Genomic DNA, 23,175 nt, shown 5'->3' with positions numbered 1-23,175 from the left:
TTCTCTGAAGATGATTGTTTGGTTTGCAAGCTTAACAAATCAATATATGGACTTAAACACGCCTCCCAACAGTGGTATATTAAATTTTCTCAAGTCATTGTGATTTTCTGGTTTACAAAAAACATTATTGATCAATGTATATACCTTAAGGAAAGTGGGAGTAAGTTTATTATATTGATGTTGTATGTGGATGACATTTTACTTGCAACTAACGATATAAAGTTGCTTTCGGAGACAAAACAGTTTCTTGCATCACATTTCGATATGAAAGATATGGGTGAGGCTGCTTATGTTCTTGGCATTGAGATCTGTCGAGACAGAGCAAAAGGTTTTCTAGGCCTCTCCCAGAGATCCTATATAGATAAGGTGTTAAAGCGATATAGGATGAAGAATTGATATCCTAGTTTTACACCTATATCAAAAGGTGACAAGGTGAGCATAAATGATTGTCCACAAAACGATATTGACAAAGCACAGATGAGTGCTTATCCATATGCATCAGTTGTTGGCAGCTTGCAGTATGCGCAGATATGTTCCCGACCATATATTTCTTTTGCAGTAGGGGTGCTTGGCAAATTTCAGTCTAACCCAGGTTTACCCCATTGGAAGGCTGCCAAGAAAGTCTTGCGGTACTTGCAAGAGACAAAAGACTATATGTTTACATATCATAAAGTTGATCACCTCGAGGTCATTGGCTACTCAGATGCGAATTTAGGATGATGCCTTGATAGTAGAAAGTCTACTATTGGGTACGTCTTCTTACTTGCTGGGGGCACGATCTCTTGGAGCAGTGGAAAGCAGACGACCACTGCTGACCATACCATGGAGACATAATTCATAGCATTGTACGAGACTACTTCGCAGGCTATATGGTTAAAGAACTTCATATCACAGTTAAATGTTGTCGATTCCATTGGAAAGCCACTGAAGGTTTACTGTGATAATGAAGTTGCGGTATCCTTTTCGAACAACAATAAAAGTACTACGTCATGTAAGCATATGGAATTGAAGTATTTTGTTGTTAAAGAAAAGACGGAGAATTATTTAGTGCATATTGTTAATATTGGTACCAAAGAGATGATCGCTGATCCTCTTACTAAAGAGCTAGCACCGAGATTATATTCCGAACATGTAATGAGGATGAGATTGTTAAACTCTTTTTGACATATGTATATAAATAAAGTAATCACTTTCAGTTCTTGATTCTCATTATGGTTGTTGTCAATCTCATAAGGATTAGAGATTCAACTCAGGATCTATAAAATAGATTATAAAGGTCAATCTATTCATCAAGTTATTTCCATAAGGTTTTCTGGTTAAAGAGATTTATCGTCAGATCAAGTGGGAGAATGTTAGATTAACCACCACGATTGATATGGTGGTTATCCATGAAGTGGATACATCCCCACATTAAGGATGATCCATCCGATAAACCAGGTATAAGATAAGGGGGAATGGTTACGCAAACCGTTCCCACCCTATGCTTTATAAATACAGGGTATCATGAGCGACCCTGATACGAGGAATACAGGTCTACTCATCGGTTGCCTGAGGAAGCTTGCGCTTGTGGTAGCTGCAGCCCGACTGAGAAGAGAACCTCCGACGACCACCATCTCCGGTAACCACATCAGTCCACCAATGGCTGCCTCAGGTACGCAGTTCTCTCCTATGTGATTTACTGTTTTAAATAACAGTTTTTGGTTTTTTTCTGTCACATGAGAGGCGATGCCGGAAACCGACCCAACAACACATCCTTTGAATCTCTTTTATTTTTGTACCGTCAGAGAGACACCCCTCTTTCAATTTTCTGCAGCAAAAGAGAGACACCCACACAATCTCTTTAATTTTTATGCAACCAGGGTGAGACACCCCCCTTTCATTTTTTTGCAGGTACACCATCATTTCTCTCTTAAGAAGGAGATTTCTCCAATAAGTTTGCAGTGTTGCAACAACGAGGAAGGCGACAACGTTATAGTGTTCTTATGTGCACCAATAATCAGATACATTGTTGGGGTTTTGCCAAGACAAACAAGCTTTGAAAAAAATAGGTATCATTGTTGTCACTGATACTTTTGGATATTTGGCACCAGGTATAATCTTTTATTTCAATACTTAACTACTGGAAGCTTTAGCTTAAAAGTTGTGTTTGTCTGCATGTGGTGGTTGTTGTATCAAAACTTCAAATGAATGGGACAATACATTGCTCACTAAGTTTTTAGATATTTCAGCTTACAAGGTTTCAATCTTAGTGCTTAAACTCATTTCATCCATCTTTCTGCAAATTTTTTGGTAACTAAACAATATGGAAAACAAAAGTTTGGAACATTTTTTTTGCAAAGGTTTTGGTTTTTCAAAACTGAAGAATATTTTTGCTTGTAAAGGTTCTAGATTTTCAAGTTTTTTTTTCCTTTTCCTCACTTGGATACCCCATGACAATCTTATTCATGTGTTATGGTGCCAATTTTCCTATTTTGTAAAGATTTTCATGCACATATTGGTATTCATCAAACACCTCTTGCTGTTGAAATTTTTTTATACTGATCCTTCATTCTTGGTATTTATTTATTTTTTATTAGCAAGTTTGAGTTAGGCAAACCCCTACCAAAGCATACATATACATAAATACAAGGAATTGAAGCAACTTATAAGTAGTTTGAATCCAACCTCAAATGAGAAGGCTTGTCCTTTCACACAATTTTCTTTTAACAACACGTGCACAAGAGACCTTGATACCTTCATATTCATAGAATTCTCATGGCTGAATTAACTTATTACTAGTCAATCATTGATACAGGAGAAAAACTTTTCCATGCACAAAAAAACAAGCAAAAATTTTCTTGTACTATTTTTCTTAGGCTACACAAACAAGCGAAATATTATCATAAGCAAAACTTTCTTTTTCTGTGAGAGTTTTTCTCGCTTCCAAACATGTCCTAAGGTCACGTTTGAAAGCGAGAAAGATGTAGCAAAAGTGATGCAAAATGAAAAAAATTCTTATGAATTTTTTGACCCTTCCAAACTAGAAAAACTTTTTCATTAAAAGAGTTTTTTTTAAAAATACTCTTTGATAGAAAACATTCCTCTCATAAAGGCGGGAGGAAAATTTCTACCAAGAGAAAATTTATTTTTACACTTCCCACCACCCATTTCAACACCACCACCACCCATCACTTCCTCTCTCATTTTTTCATATTTTTCTACTCTGTTTTTCTCATGCTACACAAACAACTGAAAAACTTCTCATGGGCAATCGAAAACAAATTTTCGTGGGTTTAACCCAAGTTATCACTAACCCAAATGAGTTTATTTTAGTAGTTAATCCTTCCAAGGCCCCTCTCTTTTTTTATGTACATTTTTTAAAATATGATTTTGAGAGTAAAATGATAATTCAGTATCACATTTGACAACAAACTTGACGGTAGTAAACTCATGGGCCTTTTTTTATTAACAACGATATTTTTAAATGATTTTTTTAAAAAAAATTAAAACTTAGATGCTTTTTTATTAATGCTCAAACTTTATGCTCTTTTATCAAAAAAAATTTAATGAAATGAAAAAAAAAACAATGTCATTTCCATTATAATGGAGGGCAAAACGAGGCATTTGGTTGGAACGCATCTCGTTTCTTTGCCCTCGCCTCGTGGGAAGGTATAGCGTGGTCCCACACCGCTGGCCGTCTCCGCGTGCCTGACAAGACGTAATTACGGAAATAGTCTTCCAGGTCAAGGACCTCAGCATCCATGCCTCTTAACCAATTAAATGGATGAATAAGTCTCAGGTGGGTCAAGTCTCGGGATTTTGTTTTTTAACATGCTTATAAATTATTATTCATAAAAGTAATATATATTAACATGCTTATAAATTGATAATAAAATAGAGAAGGACTACATTCATCTAATGGCTAGTTCGTTAGATGTTTAAAAAAATATTTACAAATCTCATTCTTGGGAAGATATCGATGAGGAAAGGTTTGGCGATATTTTAAAAGTATTTGTTTGTTAAAAATCTCAAAAAAGTATTTGTATATATATATATATATATCCATGCACACAAAATATTTTAAAATATGTGATACTTTATAAATATCACTTTTTAATATAATATCAGCCTTTAAAATTTTGACAATAAATTCACGATATTTCCAAATCCTGATCGAATCTCTGGTCAAATATTAGGTCTGGTCTATGAACTTTCAAACCAAATAGGGATCCATCTGCTACTCAAATCTTCTGAATCTCACCCAATAAACTATTAAAAAAACCCGAGTCCTATCAGATCCAATCCAGGTTGGTATCCAGCCCGAGTCTCAGACCCAATTTCACATCCCTGGCTCAGGCCCAGCAGGTGCGTGTTTCGGAAACGGGACGCAGACGGCATTGACTTAAAAGTTTAAGGCATCATAGTAATTAAATTAGAGTCCCTAAACTTTTCTTTTCTTTTTCGCGGGAGGTGGTGGGCCCCACCGCAAGCCCTGATGGTCCGATGAATCACGTGAGGGCGGTGCTCCGCAAAACCCTCGGCATCCACGTCAGCCCGCGAGCGCGGGCTTTTGGAGCGCGCCGTGGGTGCACGTGCGATGAACGGCGTGCACGTGCGAGACCGGGACCGGAGGGCCGCCCGAGATGGACAGGTTCGCGGCTGTTCACTGGAAAAAAGGGGGGCGAGTCTCTGACGCCGACCACGTGGAAGGGCCCACCATTGGAAATTGAAATGTCCGTTTCAACCCCTACGAGTAGCTTCATTTTCTTTGGATGCCCCTTTCGCTTGTAACCCAAAGTCGAAACGGCCGTTTTCGCCGGGGAGCCCCGCCATGTTAGAACGGCCGAACTTGCTTAATTACGAAGGTGACCTTGACAAAGATTGATTATTACAAAATCCTTTTTTTTTTCATGTACTGGCGCTTCATTTACCTGTGCATCCCGCGTCAGATATGGCAAAATACATTGGTTAATTTTTTTTTTCTTATAGGAAAGCTGGGGTTACTGGGTTTTGAACTTGCAACGTCCCAACACAAGGTGATGTCCACTAGCTCCTTCCAAGTGGACCCCATGTTGGTTAAACTAAAAGGGTTTTTTTTAATACAGTTAAACTTGTGTCAGACATGATCACTATCTTAATTCTTAACTTGTTATGGTCGAGGATAAAAATTAGGTATTTCGTTGGGTAAAAATGTCATTTTGAGATCCTCAAAGCCGGCTATAGCCGAGATCATGAGCTGAGATTGGTGGCTTGGAGCTGAAGCTTCCGTCCTAACTTTGAAGCTTTGACAAAGTCTTCGTCAAAAAGAGGGGGATAAAAAGAAGCCCAGCACGGGTACTTTAAATTTAGGATCTAGTCCATAAAGCTTAGTAATACCCTCATCTTAGTAATAAATGACACAAACGAAGTTGAATTTTTTTAGAATTAATATGCCCCTGAAATTTTCAAAATTTATATTCCAGCTTTAAAGGATATTATGGTCATTTCATAAAATCTCTGTAACATCAAGCGAGTGTATAGGAGTCTTCAGTCGTCCTTAAACCGTCGCTCCAGTAACAATAAGATAGGACATGAATGTCAGTTTAGTAATAAGCAGGGGTCTATAAATGAAGTTAGCAAGTGGGTTCCGTAGTGACATTTATGTAATTATTTCGAATGACTCGGGCATTGTTACAGCCCTTATTGATATAAAAGCCACACGCCAAAACCCCCCATCGGCTGGTTCCAGGTTGGGCCTTCTGAGGTTCTAAGTTGAAACCTGGTTTACCGAGCGGTTCTGATCGGTTTTTAAGATTCAGACCGGTTTTCTCCTTAGAGTTGATGCCGGAGTTGCGGGTTGCGTGGTTTTCAGAGTGTTTTTTCTCATAAAATGCTGGTAAAAAGTCAGTCCTTTTTGTCGTTCAAGCCTCTGATTCGTGGAACATTGGAGTCGATCAGACGTTGATCGCGTTTTGACTATTGGATTCCTGGCTGGAAGTTGTTGGGATACCTCCGCCTAAGTCTTCGAAAACTCCGCAAAGCGTGGTTTTCTGGGTGGTTTTGGACAGATATTCGGAAACCTGGTTAGAACGTTTTGCAGCATTATGCGGTTTCTGGTGAGTTGTGATCCGATTCTCCCACCGGTTTAGGTGTTCTAGTTTTTTCAGTTGAGCTCAGGGGAAAGAACTCCTGTTTTCCGGAAGTGGATCTGGTTTTGCGGGCGAGCACTCCTGTATTCCTCCGGATTAGAATAGGATTTCCTCCGTCGGAAAACCAGATCCGGTGGTCGGAGCGATTGTGCATCTGGTTTAGGGTCCTTCGCCTGTTTTCTTAAGCATTCGGAGATCATATTTAAGGGGATCGATGCTCGGAAGAATGAAGAGGAGAAATGGATCTGTGTACTGGTTGAAGTAGAGTTTTCAAGGAAGCTTCCGCTAGGCGATCCGGCAAAAACGTGATTTCGTTGTTTTCTTTCTTCAACGAACGGGCAAATTTAAGGGTTTCTTTTTTTCGAACCCTTTTGACTTCAGGTGGAAAAAGCGAAAGCCATGTTGTTGAGTCAAGGGATTGATTGGCACTTTCTGATGAAACCCTCTTAGGCTAGGGTTTCCCGTAAGCTTCCTCTCCGAAGATGTTCATTTTAGGGTTTTCTGGCCGATCTATCATATAAAAAACGCGAACTCCTCCACCGAAGCTCTGAATAGGGCCTTTTTCTGGTTTATTTCCCTCCAAATTCCTGGAAATTCGGGGTCTTTTTCCTGGCTTCTGTTTCCGGGAAATCAGGTTCTGGTTGTCTGATTGGTTTGGAGGGATGACGTCGGGATCGAGGCTCCCTACGTGGAAGGAGAGGGAGAACAACAAGAGGAGAGAGCGCCGGAGGAGGGCGATAGCGGCAAAGATATACGCGGGCCTGCGCATGTACGGGAAATACAAATTGCCGAAGCACTGCGACAACAACGAGGTCCTGAAGGCCCTCTGTGAGGAAGCTGGATGGACGGTTGAGGAGGACGGAACCACCTACAGAACGGTATGTGTTTTCTTCGGATCCTTCTTCTTTTCCCTTTTCCTCTTTTTTTTGTTGTTTGTGGCGTAAATTGTGAGTATAGTAGCGTGAAGAATATCTGGACATCCCGTATAATTTGGGTCAATTATATGGTTGGAAACGCCACTACGTGTGGTGGGAAGCAGTACCAGTGTGGCTAATTTTGGGAAGCTATGGTTTGCGATGATGGTCGCATCTTTCCGAATGATTGGGTCCTTTGTTGGGCTCAAACTGGACCTATGATTATAAATTTTGATGATTGGATGGTCCTAAGGTGATCTTTTGGTGAGGGGGCTCGGGTGAGTGATTGCCCCTTTTGGGCAGTGGAACTGTAATAACTTTTAAATAGTGTTTCGCCGAAACTGGATTGATTCTTCTCTAGAAAATGTTCTTTGGTAGTAAAAAATCGTGCACACATGATTTTACTCTAATGGTGAATTCGGTCGTAGTGATTGTAAGGAGAGCGGCCCAATGTGCTGTTGGTGGCCCTTCCGACCTTGAGGGTTGCGTAACCTCAGTTTTTCCTATTTTAGGAGAAATTACTTTCACTTTGTTTTTTCACCTTGCGTGGTTTGTTTCACCAGTGACAACAGGATGGAAGTTACAAAAACAAAACCAAGTCTTTTAACCTGCAACTTTTTATGTTTCTTTGAGTTTTTTTCTGACTTGGATTCTTAGAAATTGTACCTACTGATGAAATGCAGCCTGAATTTCTTGAATGGACAGAATTTTCTTTTGAAAATGACTAGGCTATTGTATGATCATATAAGCAGATTTTTGTGCATATTATTGGCATATGTTGATGAAATCAAGCCTTTCCAAAAGGTTTGCTTGTCCTTGATGTTGTGTCTTTTCCACAGTACAAAGTCTGGGTGAGTTTCTTAATTAAACAGAAGATATGCTAAATGTGTGTTACCAAATGTCCTCCAAACCAATTCTTATTATCTTGTTGACTTCATGGCGTCTTTTTTGAGCCTTTCTATTTATTTTCCTGGATCCACAGTCAGTTTGAATGGCAAAGACGGGCTGAGTTGCTCCTCCAAGCAGCACCAGCAGTGTTTGAAACACTTCCAAGTTGAATCTCTAGAACACGAGTTTTTTGTGTTAAGTAGCTATTTGCTTCTTGAGTGCAGCTCATGTCCTTTTTGTCAAAAGGAGGCAATGGAGCTATTGGTTTTCCTTCCAAATCTGTAGATAGCATAAGGGCATAGTTTCCCCAAGTTGTTGCACCTTACATGGTTGTGTTCCTTTCTTTTTCTCCTTTTCCTTTTTATAATTTTGCTAACAGAATCTCTTTATGGCCTTGCCTAGTCACAAGACAACTATGTCTTGGTATCATATAGATCAGACTTTGCTTTTACTATTTATTAGTTTTGATGGCCAGACACAATGAAGCTATGAATTGGCAATTATTGCTCGGGCACATTGCGATTGTTGCTTTTTGAAAGTGCCACCATTACTTAGTTTAAGATAATATTAGCCATGTCCAAGTTCCTTTTTATGACATTGCCGCCATTGCATATTTGGGTGATTACTCACTTCATCACTTGACTGTTGGGCAGAAGGGCAACCTAAAAGATGGAAATCTAGGTTTTTTAGTAGTTGATCTAGTGTACCACTTAAATAAGAAACATAAGCTCACCAATTTTGAACTGCCAATATGTTTTTTATGTGATACTGTGAATAATCGGTCTCCCATGCTTGCTTATTCTTAGTTGGATGACCTTGATTTAAGGGTTTTGCCTAATTAACTTCTGTATGACACTGTGCATAGGTTCTTTTGCATAAATGAATCCAAAGTTATTGTCTTTTTTGTTAGTTGTTATCCATCGTCTTCTTCAGAATCTGAAATCCCTTGCTGAAGCAAGGAGCATCATATCTCATAGTTTCTCTCCATTATGCTTTGGTTGACTGGGAGCTAGTTTTCCAAGATGGCACAAGGTTTATTTTTTTGGATATGGAATTAGGTTCTGTTTGGGAGCCGGTGTTGGTGAGGAGATGAGAGAGGTGATGGGAGTGGAGATGAGGCTGGAGTTGTCAACAACATCCTATTGAGGATGTAGTTAAAAATGACCCATCTCCACTCCCAACACCAGCCTCATCTCCCAAAATGGGGTTCCCAAACATCTGTGGTGGTAGGTGGTATTAATTACACCCTCATTAAATACCATCTCCACTCTCATCTCCGCTCCCAAACAGAGCCTTAGAGAAAACCTCAAAAACCTCCCATTCTGCAGTATATCCGCACAGGCTTCCTTAACTTTGGAGTACTGATTTGAGTTGGTAGAGTCTATGGGAGGCACAATTTGGTGCATCTGTAAGACTCACTGGCACTTCCAAACTAAGTTAGGGATGTTGACGTGGTGATAGTTTTCTTTCAATTTTAGAGGATGATGGATTTGCATTCTCACTTATTGGTGTAGTTAAAATTAGTGAAGTTTGTATCCTTGTTTGTGAATCTTTTAGGCATGTGTGCTGACTGCAATTTTGCCTTGTTCTACCAGGGATGCAAGCCAGTGGAGCGCATGGACATGGTTGGAGGTTCTGCTTCTGCAAGCCCATGTTCATCCTACCACCCTAGCCCAGCTGCCTCCTACAACCCCACCCCTGCTTCCTCGTCGTTTCCAAGCACTGCCTCCTCCTCCTATGTAGATGGAAACTCCCTCATTCCCTGGCTTAAGAACCTATCCTCTACCTCTTCCACTCACAAATTCCCTAACCTCTATATCCACACTGGTTCTATCAGTGCCCCTGTAACTCCACCTCTTAGTTCACCGACCTCGCGTGGACCCCGTGTTAAACCCGGCTGGGAGTCAGGCAATGGTGACCCTGCAGCCTCCAACACTGCTGCTGCACCTTGGCCACACCACCACTATGCTTTCGTCCCCAACTCCACCCCTCCTAGCCCTGGCCATCAAGATCCCTACCAAAATGAGTTCAAATTCATTAAAAGCGATTTGCTTGCAGGATTCCAGCTTCCATCTTGTGGTGGCCCCACGTCGCCCACGTTCAGCCTGGTGAGCCCTGCATCTAACCCATTTGGTTTGAAGGATGAGGGGAGTGGCTCTCGGATGTGGACGCCAGGCCAAAGTGGGGCTTGCTCGCCATCAGGCTCTCGGATGTGGACGCCAGGCCAAAGTGGGGCTTGCTCGCCATCAGGCAAGGAGGAGAGTGGCTCTTGGATGTGGACACCAGGCCAAAGTGGGACTTGCTCGCCATCGGGCAAGGGGCTGGCCTCTGGTGTGGGCGATGTTCGCATGATGGATGCCTCTGAGGAGTTTGCCTTTGGGAACAGTGTGGTCGTTAAGGCATGGGAGGGCGAACGGATTCATGAGGAATGCGTGTCGGATGAGCTGGAGCTTACGCTTGGGAGCTCCCGAACCAGGTCTGCCGACAACTGATTTTCTTAATTTTCCCTTTTTCTCTGATTTGTTTTTTTCCTTTTATGTCGCATGTTGGCTTTGTTGTAGAGGTAAAGTGTTTTGGGAAATGGATGGTGTTTTATACTGTGACCAGAATTTAATGTGGAGGCTTTTGAGGTCTTCTCTGCGTTGGACCATACTTGTTCACAAACAAGGAAAATGGATAATTTGTTAAATTAATTTAAAAACTATTTTATGTTAATATAATTTGACTCCTACACGCTTGTGAATCTCACACTTGTGCTGTCATGGACACAAGTTTGGGTGCAGATCAGGTCATGCTGAACATGAGCGTTTTTGCTCATGCAGACATCGTGGCCATCTGTTTGCATTTTGGATGAATGCCACGTGGTTTTGTTGACTTTTGAGTTTTTTAAAATGCAAATCGGACGGCCATGATGTCAGCATGAGCAAAAACGCTCATGTTCAGCATGACCTGATCCGCTTCCCACAAGTTTCAGGCTTTCATTCTCAACTGAATGTGCTATCTCATCTGCCTCCAGATATTCAGCAGCATGTGTACAAATGCTCTCTTAAATGGCTCCTAAAATTGGTGTTAGTAATTTTTTGGTTTGGTTGGTCATGTTTAAATGCATGAGTGTTTCATCTCAGGAGAAAAAGGGGGCCTGTTCAGCTTCTTCAAACACTTGTTCTCCTCCAGATTAACTCGGTTTGCATGGTTGATGAGTGTGTCTTCCTGTTTGAGCGTGTTTGCTTCATGGTTTTACAAGACAATTTTCTTGATTATATTGTATAGGCCTTCACTTTTGTGTACTTTGCGTGCTACTGTGTGCGAGAAGACTGCATGTAGGTGCTATGGGCACGTCAGGATCTGCTGATCTAATGGATTCCAAGTCCAGTCTGGGTTCCAGCAGATACCAGAGTGAGCTTGATATGACCTAATCTATATTACTGGGACAAGTCATTTAGGTGGCATACTGTCGTCATTTTTCATGCCTTATCAATTTTTTTATTTTTAATTTCATATTCATTATATAATTTAGATTTTAGATATAGCATATATATATTTTTCGGTTTATTTTTAATTTATTTTGTATATATATATATGTGTGTGTGTGTGTGTGTGTGTGTGTGTGTGTGTGTGTGTGTCCATACCCACATTTTTTAGAATTGCTGCGATGTACCCGCACCCTGTGTCCAGGTGACATAGGACCTAATCTGGTGAGATCTAAGGCGGGTCTTACCAACTAACTGCCCCTGGGCTTGAAGCTTAGATTTGTTATCATTAATCAGGTCATAGATGAAATATTTAAGAGGTTTTAATCTATATGGTTGATATTTCGCGTTTGCAGGACGTAAGAATGCGATGGGGATCTCTTTTATGGTTGCATGCGACATGCTGAGACACAGGCTTACTGAAAAATGTTGTGACCGGTGTTTAAAATGTGAACAAAATCATGAACTTTTGCAATTCATCTTTCAAAGGCATTGGGCCTTTTTCAAAGCGGATGTGAAAAATGAGACTGCTGTTTGCTGTCACTCGTGGGCAGTGGATTCTTAGTTCTAGAAATCAGGTGGTTGTCTGCCTGTTTGGTCATTAAAAATTTTATGTTTGTCATATGATACCTCTACAAGCACATGATATGTCCGAGGTTACAAGTACGAGAAATGCACTGAGAATCAAACACGTTTGCAACACCCTGTGAAAGTGGGATTTTCTAAAAAAAAAAAATCGATGAAAAGAGCTGGGGAAAGCCCCCTTTCCATTATTATTCTTTTTTATTTGTCAAATTCCTGTGATTATACAATCTCAGCCAAGCAACTTTTACATATCAATACAAACATGTGAAAAGTTGAACCACAGGCTGAAGAATCAAAGAATCACAACTGTGATACTATACACCTAATCTGTGAAGGTTGGTCACCTGTGACCGTGAATCATAGATTGAAAGAATCACAGTTGTGACCAAAACATTTAGGGAAACTTCCCGTGACTTTGGGGCCAGCAACTCAGCAAACACGGGAGAGTAGGGATGCAAAGGGTTTTGATCGGAACAGCTAAAAAATATAGGGATATTGATCGGAAATGAATCTGGAACAGCCAAAAATTTCAAAATCTCCATCTTAGATCTGACCCATTTACCTTCCTAACGGGTTGAAAGGCATTTTACTGGTTCTTTCAGTATCTGCACAAGTGCCAATGCCAAACACCTCTGCTGCGACCAAGCCTGTGTTTCTATGATGATGCCTGGCCGTGTTCGGAAGTGGTAAAATTTTTCTTTAAAAATTTGAATCATCTTGTCATATGGATAAAATTCTCACCACCACTTCACCTTTTCAGGTGAAAAAATTGTTCAGATGTGGGATAAAAGGTCTACAAAAATATTAAAACTTTCCACTCGTTTGACATAACACGAAGCTTTCTTTTCCCCCCATATTTTGTACAGAGTTCTATCTTTTTCCCACTTCCGAGCATGGCCTTAGTGGATATTGGGGCTTCCACTCTAGATTCATGTCAGTGAACCAGAAGCTGTTCTTAATGGACCACATTGCCCTCCCATATTATGGTCCCAAGTTCTTTTTTTGCTTAAAAGTGTGAAATAAAACCACCATGTTCTACTCAACTTTGCACACCATTCTTTATAACCGACTAAACTGGCATCCGGTTTTCTCATTTTTTTGAAAGGCAACAGTAGGGTTTTCTCATTGCAATCAAGCAGTTGCCTTCTTTTCTGTTTATGTTCCATACCCACAAAACTGCAAAATGATCGCATGCAAGTATGCAACCGGTTGTGCATGAAAAAGAAGACCGATGTATAACTTTTAGCCGTTGAACAACTTCCATCATCTGACATGATTCAGTCTTAACCGTCCAAGGGCTATGATTAGTCTACATTCTCGCCTGGATGTGGACTAATCCTAGCCATCCAAATGCCTCAATGCATCAGATGGATGCCTAAGATCAACATAGATCCGCTGTCATCATATGTCAGTGGATATGATCATTTTTGCTTTCAGCCATGTGTAGCATTAACTTTTTCTTTTGTGAAATAGAGAGAGAGAGAAAATTACTAGTTTATCCTTTACTTTAGAAGGACGTTCTAAGTATGTGGAATGTGTGTAGTTTAGTGATATTGGTTATTTTATAAAAAAAGAAATTATATATTTAGATTGTGATAAGCCAATCAACTCAACAATTACTCGACCTACTATAACTCAATTGGGCGTTGGGTTCCTCAATAGTTGATCCGATAAATATCTAAATACATTTCCATTTTTACCTAAAAACTGATGTGGTTATATATATTTGACAAAAGTTTTACTAATTCAAGAATCAAGATCAATTAGCTATTGCTATGATAGCAACTATGCTAATTTTAAGGTTTTCATTTAGATCTGATAACTTAATTCATTTAATTTTGCTCCAAAATAGATTTGAGAAAAGTGGTAGCCGCTTAACACTTTTCGAGCTTATCGTGAGCCTATCAAGAGTAAATAGGAGTTTCGGGTTGGTTTTGCAAATCAGACTTTGCAGATGTGTTCGGCATGATTGATTTGCTAAAAAATGATATTTGGATCATGTTTTTTGATAAAAAAAAATATGATTTTTTAAGCATTGACTATTTTTTAAAAATTATAGTCTGTTGATTTTTAAATCTTATAAAAAGTGACTACATGTTATAATCAGAAGATTCAAGAGTCTATTCCTATAAAATTAAGCATGTAGATCAGATCTGTATGATAAGAGTTTAGTGGGTCGAGTAATTGTTGGGTTGATTGTCTAAATATATAATTTATTTTTGAAAAATAACCAATAACAAGCTTCATGCTGTAACGGCTAGAGTTTAACAACCCTACACACGGTCAAACTTACTTTGCCTATCTTCTAGAGTAAGGGTAAACTACTAATTTTATTTTCCTTGTTAAGGGGTAAAATAATAAAATTCACAACATGAGTTAGGTTAACCCAAGTACAACCTAAAGTTAGTTTATGATTAGGGTCATTTGATTAACCCAAGTAAAAACTTTGGTGGGCATTTGCAAGGTATCTTTGGTGTGCGGATGAATTAGGCCGAAATGTTTGCGAGGTATTTGAAAATTTCTCTTTTCTTTTTTTGTTGCCAAAATTAGTTTTGTTTTTGTGAATCTCTATAATAATTCTGATTTACACATTAATCAGCATGATTATATAAACCAGTAAGATATGGATTAGTTTTTTATCAGTCTAGTTAGACTCAAGATCGGACACAGTACAAGCACCTCAGAGTCAGATCCGGGCATAGGCTCATCTGGGTTTGGTGAAGGTCCAACTGTTTCACACCCCTAGTGGCAAAGAGCGGCCAACTTGTATGGGTGTGAATATTTTTACACTGTCTAGATGTTGACAGTCCCGAGCCAAGTATGAGATCTTAATGCGCCCGAGCTTGAGCTGACTTATTTAAAAAAATTGTTTTCAGATCTATAAGAAATAAGATTTAAAAAGTATATTGTTTCAAAGCTGGATTCAATGAAATTTTACTACTAAACCCATTGCTTGCAAACCACATACTTCAATCATTCGTTCTACCCTGTATTATAGGATGTAAAATACAGGAAAAAGTGATAGCTACCTACTACTTTTCTGACCTACTGTGAGTGAACGGATGTTTTTATGTTATTTTTAACAAATCTGACTCTAGAGATGTGTTAAGCAGGGTCGATCTGATAGGAAACAATAGTTGGGTCATGTTTTTTTATAAAAACCATGATTTTTTAAGCTTTGAATGTTTATGAAAATTTTAGATCATAGATTTTTAAACCTTATAAAAATTTACTGCATGTCTAAATCAGATGATTCAGGAGTCAATTCTTACAAAATCAATGTAGAACACATCTGTATGATCATATTTAAGAAAAATATGAAAAACCCTACAAAATCCAGGTAGGCTCGCTGTAGGCTAAAAAAGTGGTCATCGGCAGCTACCACCTACTCGTAAAATACATTTAAAATGTATTTTTTACTACTTAACAAGCTCAGACAAGCTACCCAAGCCCATTCTAAATGTTAGAATGAGTTCTTTACGAGCCCAGCCACGAATGTCTAGGCTTGTTTCTTAGCCGTAGTTGCCATGATGCTTCATTCATGTGAATTACACCGAGGGAAAGGTAAATCCGGTTTACTCTAGGTATCAAGTGAGCCAGATTGAGATCTAACAGGGATTAAGAATTCAAGTAAGCTCAGGGCTAGACCTCAAAGGATGTATCCAAGCCTGCAGTCCTGCAAAGTTTACCTAAATAAGTTTTTTTAATGTATTTAGTAAGCTTGTGTTACCTCTAAGTTTGATGTTTTTTTTAGCCAAACTTCACCTTTTCTGAAGTAGTTAATCTCGTTTGGGAACATACCTAGTTTATTTCCAAACTGTTTATTGATCTAAACTTGTTTTTCTCTAGCCGAATCTACACACACGAAGTCATTCTTAACCTTGTCCATAATGAGTTGTACAACTTTTTTTGGGACAAAAGAACTTCGTCTGCATTTAACATGTGCTCTGGTGTCAGTCAGGTATGAATGATTGAATCACTATAAAATTTTTGACAACCTTATAACACATATATGCATAATTGAATCATTATAAAAGTTTTTTGACAATATTAAAACACATATAAGCATGATTTCATCATTATACAAGTTTTTTAACTGCCTTATCACACATATATGCATGATTGAATTACTATAAAAGTTTTTTGACAACCTTAGAACACATATAAGCATGATTTCATCACTATAAAAGTTTTTTGTCTGCCTTAGAATACATACAAGCATGATTTCATCACTTTGAAAGTTTTTTGACTGCCTTATAACACATATAAGCATGATTTCACCATTATGAAAGTTTTTTAACTGCCTTATAACACATATATGCATTATTGAATTACTATAAAAGTTTTTTAACAACCTTAGAACACATATAAGAATAATTTCATCACTATAAAAGTTTTTTGACTGCCTTATAACAAATATATGCATGATTGAATCACTATGAAAGTTTTTTGACTGCCTTAGAATACATATATGAATAATTGTGATACATAACACATTTATTTGACAGCCTTATAAACCATATATGCATGATTGAATCACTATAACATTTTTTTGACAACCTTAGAACAATATCTGCATGATTGAATCACTATGACTTTTTTTGTTAGCCTTAGAACACATATCTGAATTCTGTTAATGTTTTTCACTTTATTGCTAGTCTATGTGCCATTCAGCTATGTTACTTTGATTAGGTGCATTGCATATAATTTATTTCATTATATTTTGTTTATCAATACTAACATTTCAGTTCTCTTGTAGGATGCTGGAGATGATCAACGTAGAGAAGCTGATGCAGGCATAGATGAATGGGCAAATCAAGACAATGAAGATGATGATGCTCCAAATCTTGGCTATGATTAGATTCATGTGTTGAATTTGTTGCAAGTATTTGTTGTTTCAAACAAAACTCTTTGTATATGTTCACTTGTAACTAATTAGTACTTGACGATGATTATAGTGGGTTGTTAAATTTGTTTCACTTATAGCTTGTGCTAAATTTGTTTTCCTTGCTTTGTATATGTTTTTTTTATGTGTACTTTATTTTTTATACACAGGTTATATAAACTGTATAACGATAAATTTTTTTCTCAATATTTCTATATCAAATAAAAAAAATTTAAATTTTGCGACGGATATTTTCCGTCGCAAATATAGCGCCAGATATTAATCTGTCTCAAAAATTGAATCAACCAATGTTTTACGACGGAATGTAATCCATCGCTACGTTGTCATTAATTGAGCAACAAAATTTAGCGACAAAAACGTATCCATCGTGAAATTTTAGTGATGACTTAGCGATGGATATGTATATATCGCAAAACCAAATCAGTTCTTATTTAGTGACAGATCATGACATTCACTAATTCACCTCGAATTAGCAATGGAAGTAGCGACAAATTAGTTCTGTCGCTAATTAGCGACCAAGAAATTGCGACTGATGCTATCCATCACTAAGTCGTTGCCAATCCATCGCTAAATGAATTAGCGATAGATTTGCGATGGATTATCGACGAATAGTGTCCATCGCTAATCTGCTGATTTCTTGTAGTGTTTTACCTGAATATGAATGGTTCATATTTTTTAAATTCTATATTTTTAAGAAAAAGTAATAATCTCATGTGAACTATTCTTTTTATTTTATTGATATTTACATGTCCTAACCTTAAATGCTATAAATATGCCTCAATATTAACTGCACAATTAATATAACTAGAAATATTTATTGTATTATTAATAGAATGAGTTACATTAAGATGAAAGAGACCATGGTCAACATCATAGCGACCCCTGAGCTTCACTTTTTCATCTTTTTTAATAGTGATCTTATCACCCCGAAAGAGGATTTCAAAGTCCTTTTTAGCAAAATCAATCACTGCTAAAAGATTCTTTTTCATGGAATGTACATAAAGTACATTTGTTAGTATAAGACAAGTCCCTTTTACCTAAAGCCTGTAGGTCCCTATCTTGACCACATCACTATATGTATTATTTCCTATATACACCTTATGATCTCCAAGCTTCAATTCTTTCATCTCTATAAGTCCTTCCTCTGTCTTAGACATATGTCACGTCGCCCTTGAATCAATCTACCACCCTGATAGATCACTATTTGTGATTAATGATTCAGACACAGTGCATACTAATTCTCGTTATCTTTTTACTTGCTTTCCTAGATTCTCTTTCTTGGTTCTATTTGAGCAATTATTCTTGAAATGCCTAACTTTTTCATAAGAGAAACATGTTCTTCTGGTTGCAGTCTTGGAGTTTTTAGTTTGCACTAGACGCTTCTTGTTGAATCTATTCTTCTTAAATTTCTTGAAGAATGTGCTTTTAAGTTTGAACTTGTGAGAGGTTGTCGAGAAGGATTCTTGAGTATTCATAACTTCTCCCTTCTTATCTTTTGACACGTGCTCTTACTCAAGGGCTAATTAATTATAAAGAGAGCTCAGTTAGAGTAAGACTTTTCTGGTTTACTCTCATGGCAATTGGCACCATCTTTCAAGTTGGAGGAATGCTATTTAGTATGGTAGAGATTTGCAATGACTAAGTCTTTAGCTATTACCAGCATTCGATTCACATGATCAACTATGTTGTATGACTCTTTCAACCTATATGAGTTTGTATAACTCCAGAAGAAGTTGAATGTGAGTTTCTAAAGTCATATCATACTTCTTTCTAACCTCTTCCATCATTCTCTTTGCAATGTCAAAGTCTTCAAATACTCAAATAAGGTCAGCTTTTATAAATGTTAAAAGAGTTGCTCAAGCAAGTTGATCATCTTCGATAAACTTATTATGATCTTTCTTCGCTTCTTCACTCGATTTATCAGTTAGTGGAGATTTTATATTGTTCAATATGTATAAGGTTTTGTCATGTGTTAATAGATATTCCAACTAATATTTGTAAATGTAACTAGTTTTAATCCTTCTAAACTAGTTTAACATGCAATATGGTCTTTAAGTACTTAAGAAATTTACAAAATTTGCTAAATTTAAGCACTATTTGACAAAAATAAGTAACAGATGACTTTCAAAAACTCAGAACCACTTTTATGTAATTTTAGAAAGTAATATGAGAGGTTATGTGTAAATAAAAATCATAAAAACCATAAAAACCTGTTTCTGTAATTTTTTGAGTTAAACAGAAAGTTCTAACTCTCTTTCTGTAATATCAGAAAAGTTCAGAGGCCTTGTTATGCAAAAACTCAATAAAGCAGATATTTTCTAAAAAAATTGAGTTTATCAGAAAAGCTAAATCACTTTTTTGCAATTTTCAAAAAGGTAGAAGCCTTTTTAAGAAAGTTGAAAACAAAAATCTCAAAAAAAATTTCTAAGTTAAACAAAAAGATTCAACCCTCTTTCTGTAATTTTAAAAAAGATCAGCAGTCTTTTCATAATTATTCAGCAAACTATATATATATATATCTAAATTTTTTAGTTTAACATAAAAGAAAGGAACCACTTTTCTATAATTTCCGAAAAGTCTGTGTATTATTTTCTGTTTTTCAGGAAAATCAACCTTTTTTTGAATTTATAGGAAATTTCAGGTTTAAACTAATTTTTTTTTATTTTAATATAAAAGGGCTTATGCATTAAAACAAAGCCCTTTTTCGTTTTCTTTTTCTTTTGTTCTGAGAAAGACGAGAACCCGTCGGAGCGACGCTGGAGAGGCGTTGAGTTTTTCGGTGCTTGATATTTTAGTAAAGAACAACCACCTCCTCCGGCCTGTCTGACGATGCCCCGGCTCTGGCAAGGTGAAGGGCCTGTTCCCTTTTTTTATTTTCGTTTTGTTGTTTGTTTGTCACTGCAGGCAGAAATCCAGTATCAGTTCGGCTCCAGCACACCGCACCCAACGACACCTGGCTACTAGTCCGACGACAGCACACCGCACCAAACAAGATGACCGACGATTGCCTAACGACCTTAGAAGGCCTCCGCCAGCGAGCCTCTGTAGGCATTTTCTGTTCGATAACACCTCTTAGCAGAGAGAGAAGAAAGAGGAAACCAAACCCTCTTCCTCTTCTCCTTTTTTTTATTTCTTGGCACTGCGACCACCGAGAAATCAGGTGGTTTGATGCACAGAGAGAGAGGGTCAGAATGAACAGGCCACCCACCACTGGTGGTAGTTTTCCTTTTCTCTACCTTGAAAAAATAAAAAAAAAACAAAAGAGGGCCAAACTCTCTTCTTATTTTTTTTACGCAAATCGAGAACGCTTGGTTGGTCGATTTGTCTAAACCAGAAAAATAAAAAACTGACATCTTGTTTTGATTTTTGATTTTTCTTTATATGCCTTTTTTTGACAATGAGTTGCTGTCGTCATCGGCGTTCAATTTTTGCGTCAATATGCCCACACACACAGATTGCTTCCGGTATCGTCAAGGATCTCTCGAACCCGCTCGCCTTACAATGGATTCAAGATGCCCGAAGCTACTTGTGATTCTGATTCTCATGTAAATGAGAAAGCAGCTCCCAGTTGTAAAGGCAAAAGAGTAATTCTGATTCATATGACTACACACGTGAATTAGCATAGAATTTACTTAAGAAAATAATGAATGTACTTGAGAAGGTTTAAGCATATTCTAATAAAAGCCTGAAATATGAAATTTTGCCTTAATATGATAAGAAATGGATAACATGCACAGCGTTCTCTCATGCCCTTCATGGATGGGGATGGCATTGTTTTTTGTCTCGGAGGTTCTGAACATCTTGGATGGATGTGATTCCAAAGACTGCCTGTCCATTGTCATTATCTACGTTGGGACACGTTTGAGATTCTTCTCCATTTGTGAAAGATAATAGAAATATTTTAACAAAATGTTCTTTTCCCCACCTATAAAGTCGTATTCACAAAGAGTGAAAGCCTTGATGATGATGCTTCGAGATTTTTTCAAGGCCTCACTTATCTGTTTTTTTCTTTCTTTTTGGCCGAATAATCCAAGTAACAGCACCAAAAAAGTATACTCAGTTTCAGCCTTGTGGCAATGTACGGGCAAGTGTAGAAGTCCATAGGTTCTGAACTCGTGATGTCCGCTTAATGATATTAATTATGCTACTTTTTATAACTTATAATTGTTAAAATAGTTTTACATGGTTAGTCATTATATATATACATATGTGAGAATTAAACATATTAAGCCCCATTTCTCGTTCTGTCCCGCTCTGCCTTATAGGTCTTAAGTATTTTATGACAGTTCTTAACCATTAGATGTATTTAGAATGATCGATTTAGTGGGAATAGACTCTTGGATCATGTTTTTTCGTCAAAAAAACATGTTTTTATGAGTAAAAAAAACTGATACCTTCATGGCCATTGATTTTAGATCACGCGAAAAACTTGTATACGGGTAAGATTGTGGCGATCTAAAGACCGATTCCCACTAAACAAAACCTATAAATCACATCTACAGTGTTAGACCTGAGAAAAAAATACCTAAAACAAAGAGTTTTGAAGAGGCCTAACGAGACCTAACAAAAAACAGGCCTAAGGAAAACACACACACATATATATAAGGAAAACACACACACATCTCTCTCTCTCTCTCTATATATATATATATATATATATATAAAGCCACTATAATATGTTAATTGAAAATATGTGAAGGAGAGTGTGAACTAGGCATTTTTTACATCTTTTTTGTAAATCCAACCCTGCAGATGTATTCAGCTCGGTCCATTTGCTAGGAATCGACACTTGGATCATGTATTTTTGATGAAAAATGCAATTTTCGAATCCTTAAATATTTACCAAAATTTTGAGCCATTGATTTTCAAGCCTCATTATGATTGGATGATTTAAGAGTCCGATTCTATAAAACCAAGCATCTAAATCACATTTGTTGATTTTTGGATCACTGAAAAAACTGGGAATTCAAAAGTCGGCTCTCACTAAACAAAAACTGTAAATCACATATATGGTGTTAAATGTGAGAAAAAATCCCAAACAAGGGGTTCTGCCCCATTTGCTAGCTCGTTTGCACCTACAAATTACTTTAGAAAATCTTAATGCATATAGGTTAATACTTGTTGCTAATGAAGGCACCAAATTATATACAATTATTGAGTTGGAAATCATAGGTTTTAGATATTTTTTGTAAATTAAATCTTATAGGTGTGATCTACATTGTTTGTTTAGTGGGAAATGAGTTTTTAATAGTATGATGTGACACATAAGTAGATATTTTAAGGGCTTCAAAAATTAATGGTCCACAATGCACTAAAATTTAACGACTCAAAAGATATAGTTAGATTGAGTTGATAAAGCTTCAGCCTATGATTTCTTGCTCAATGGTTCTATATAATTTGGTATCTTCAACAACACCAAGTATTAACTCTCTCTCTCTCTCTCTCTCTCTATATATATATATATATATATATATATGAAGGTTTTCTCATGATCCAAAATCAATAGATATGAAGGTATCAATTTTTTCTAGCACACAAAAAATATGTTTTTCGTCGAAAAAACATGATTCAAGAGTCGATTCTCACTAAATCTTAATGGTTCAGATCTATCATAAAATACTTCAAACTATAGGGCCTAACAGTGCAGAACGAGAAAAGTGGGTCTAATATGTTCAGTTCTCATATAAGAGCAACTGTACTATTTTTTTCTATTATTTTTGTAAATCAAACCTTACAGATGTGATGCACATGATTTTTTTAGTGGAGATTGGTGTTTGGATCTTCAGATTCCAACATGTAAGCAAGTCTTTTGGTAATTGAGAACTCAATTAGTTGTAAGCACATCAATATATATATATATATATATATATATATATATATATATATATATATATATATATATATATATATATATATATATATATATATATATATAACACATGAGTCTAGCTTGAGCTCATGTTTAGGGACGAGCCGAGCTCAGCTGAATATGAACACAAACCCAGTCATGAGCTCATTCCTCTGGTAAACCAGCCAAGCCCAAATGTGGTCTGTTTGGTTTGTTCAACTTGTTTACAAAGTGTTTACGAAGGAATGAAAAATATGTTGTAAATGGGTATCAAACTCATTGCTGTCACCATTTCCATTTACCAATAATGATGTCATTGCTACAAAAACACTATTTTCATTCACCCTTTCAAATAATATGATTTATAAAAAGACCATAATTCAATAATTAATTAATTATACATGCTAATTGTTTTAATTCACAAGCATCTTTATGATACATATGAAACATGATATTT

At 37.1% G+C, this 23,175-nt stretch overlaps 1 protein-coding gene across 2 annotated transcripts; it reads left to right on the top strand.

Moving 5' to 3' along the window:
- The first annotated feature begins 5,695 nt into the window (after positions 1-5,695).
- LOC149836549 (BES1/BZR1 homolog protein 4-like) lies at positions 5,696-11,993 on the top strand. Of its 2 annotated transcripts, XM_090005428.1 has the most exons (3): positions 5,696-6,985; positions 9,505-10,385; positions 11,736-11,993. In XM_090005428.1, exons 1-3 carry the CDS (start codon positions 6,770-6,772, stop codon positions 11,740-11,742), a joined length of 1,104 nt encoding a protein of 367 aa, XP_089861554.1. In that variant the 5' UTR covers positions 5,696-6,769; the 3' UTR covers positions 11,743-11,993. The 2 variants fall into 2 exon arrangements, with proteins under 2 accessions (XP_089861554.1, XP_089861553.1); XM_090005427.1 differs by lacking the exon at positions 11,736-11,993 and having other exon boundaries at positions 9,505-10,624.
- The last annotated feature ends 11,182 nt before the right edge of the window (positions 11,994-23,175 follow it).

The sequence above is a fragment of the Nuphar pumila genome, chromosome 5 (assembly GCF_984573655.1).
Source record: "Nuphar pumila chromosome 5, dmNupPumi1.hap1.1, whole genome shotgun sequence".
Classification (NCBI taxonomy): Eukaryota; Viridiplantae; Streptophyta; class Magnoliopsida; order Nymphaeales; family Nymphaeaceae; genus Nuphar; species Nuphar pumila.
Note: the sequence above shows the minus strand (reverse complement) of the source record. Positions and strands in the feature narration are given on the sequence as shown.

Coding starts and splice junctions, on each gene's coding strand:
- LOC149836549 (XM_090005427.1), top strand. CDS start 6,770: ATGACGTCGGGATCGAGGCTCCCTACGTGGAAGGAGAGGGAGAACAAC. Junction 6,986..9,504: donor ACGGAACCACCTACAGAACG/GTATGTGTTTTC, acceptor TTGTTCTACCAG/GGATGCAAGCCAGTGGAGCG.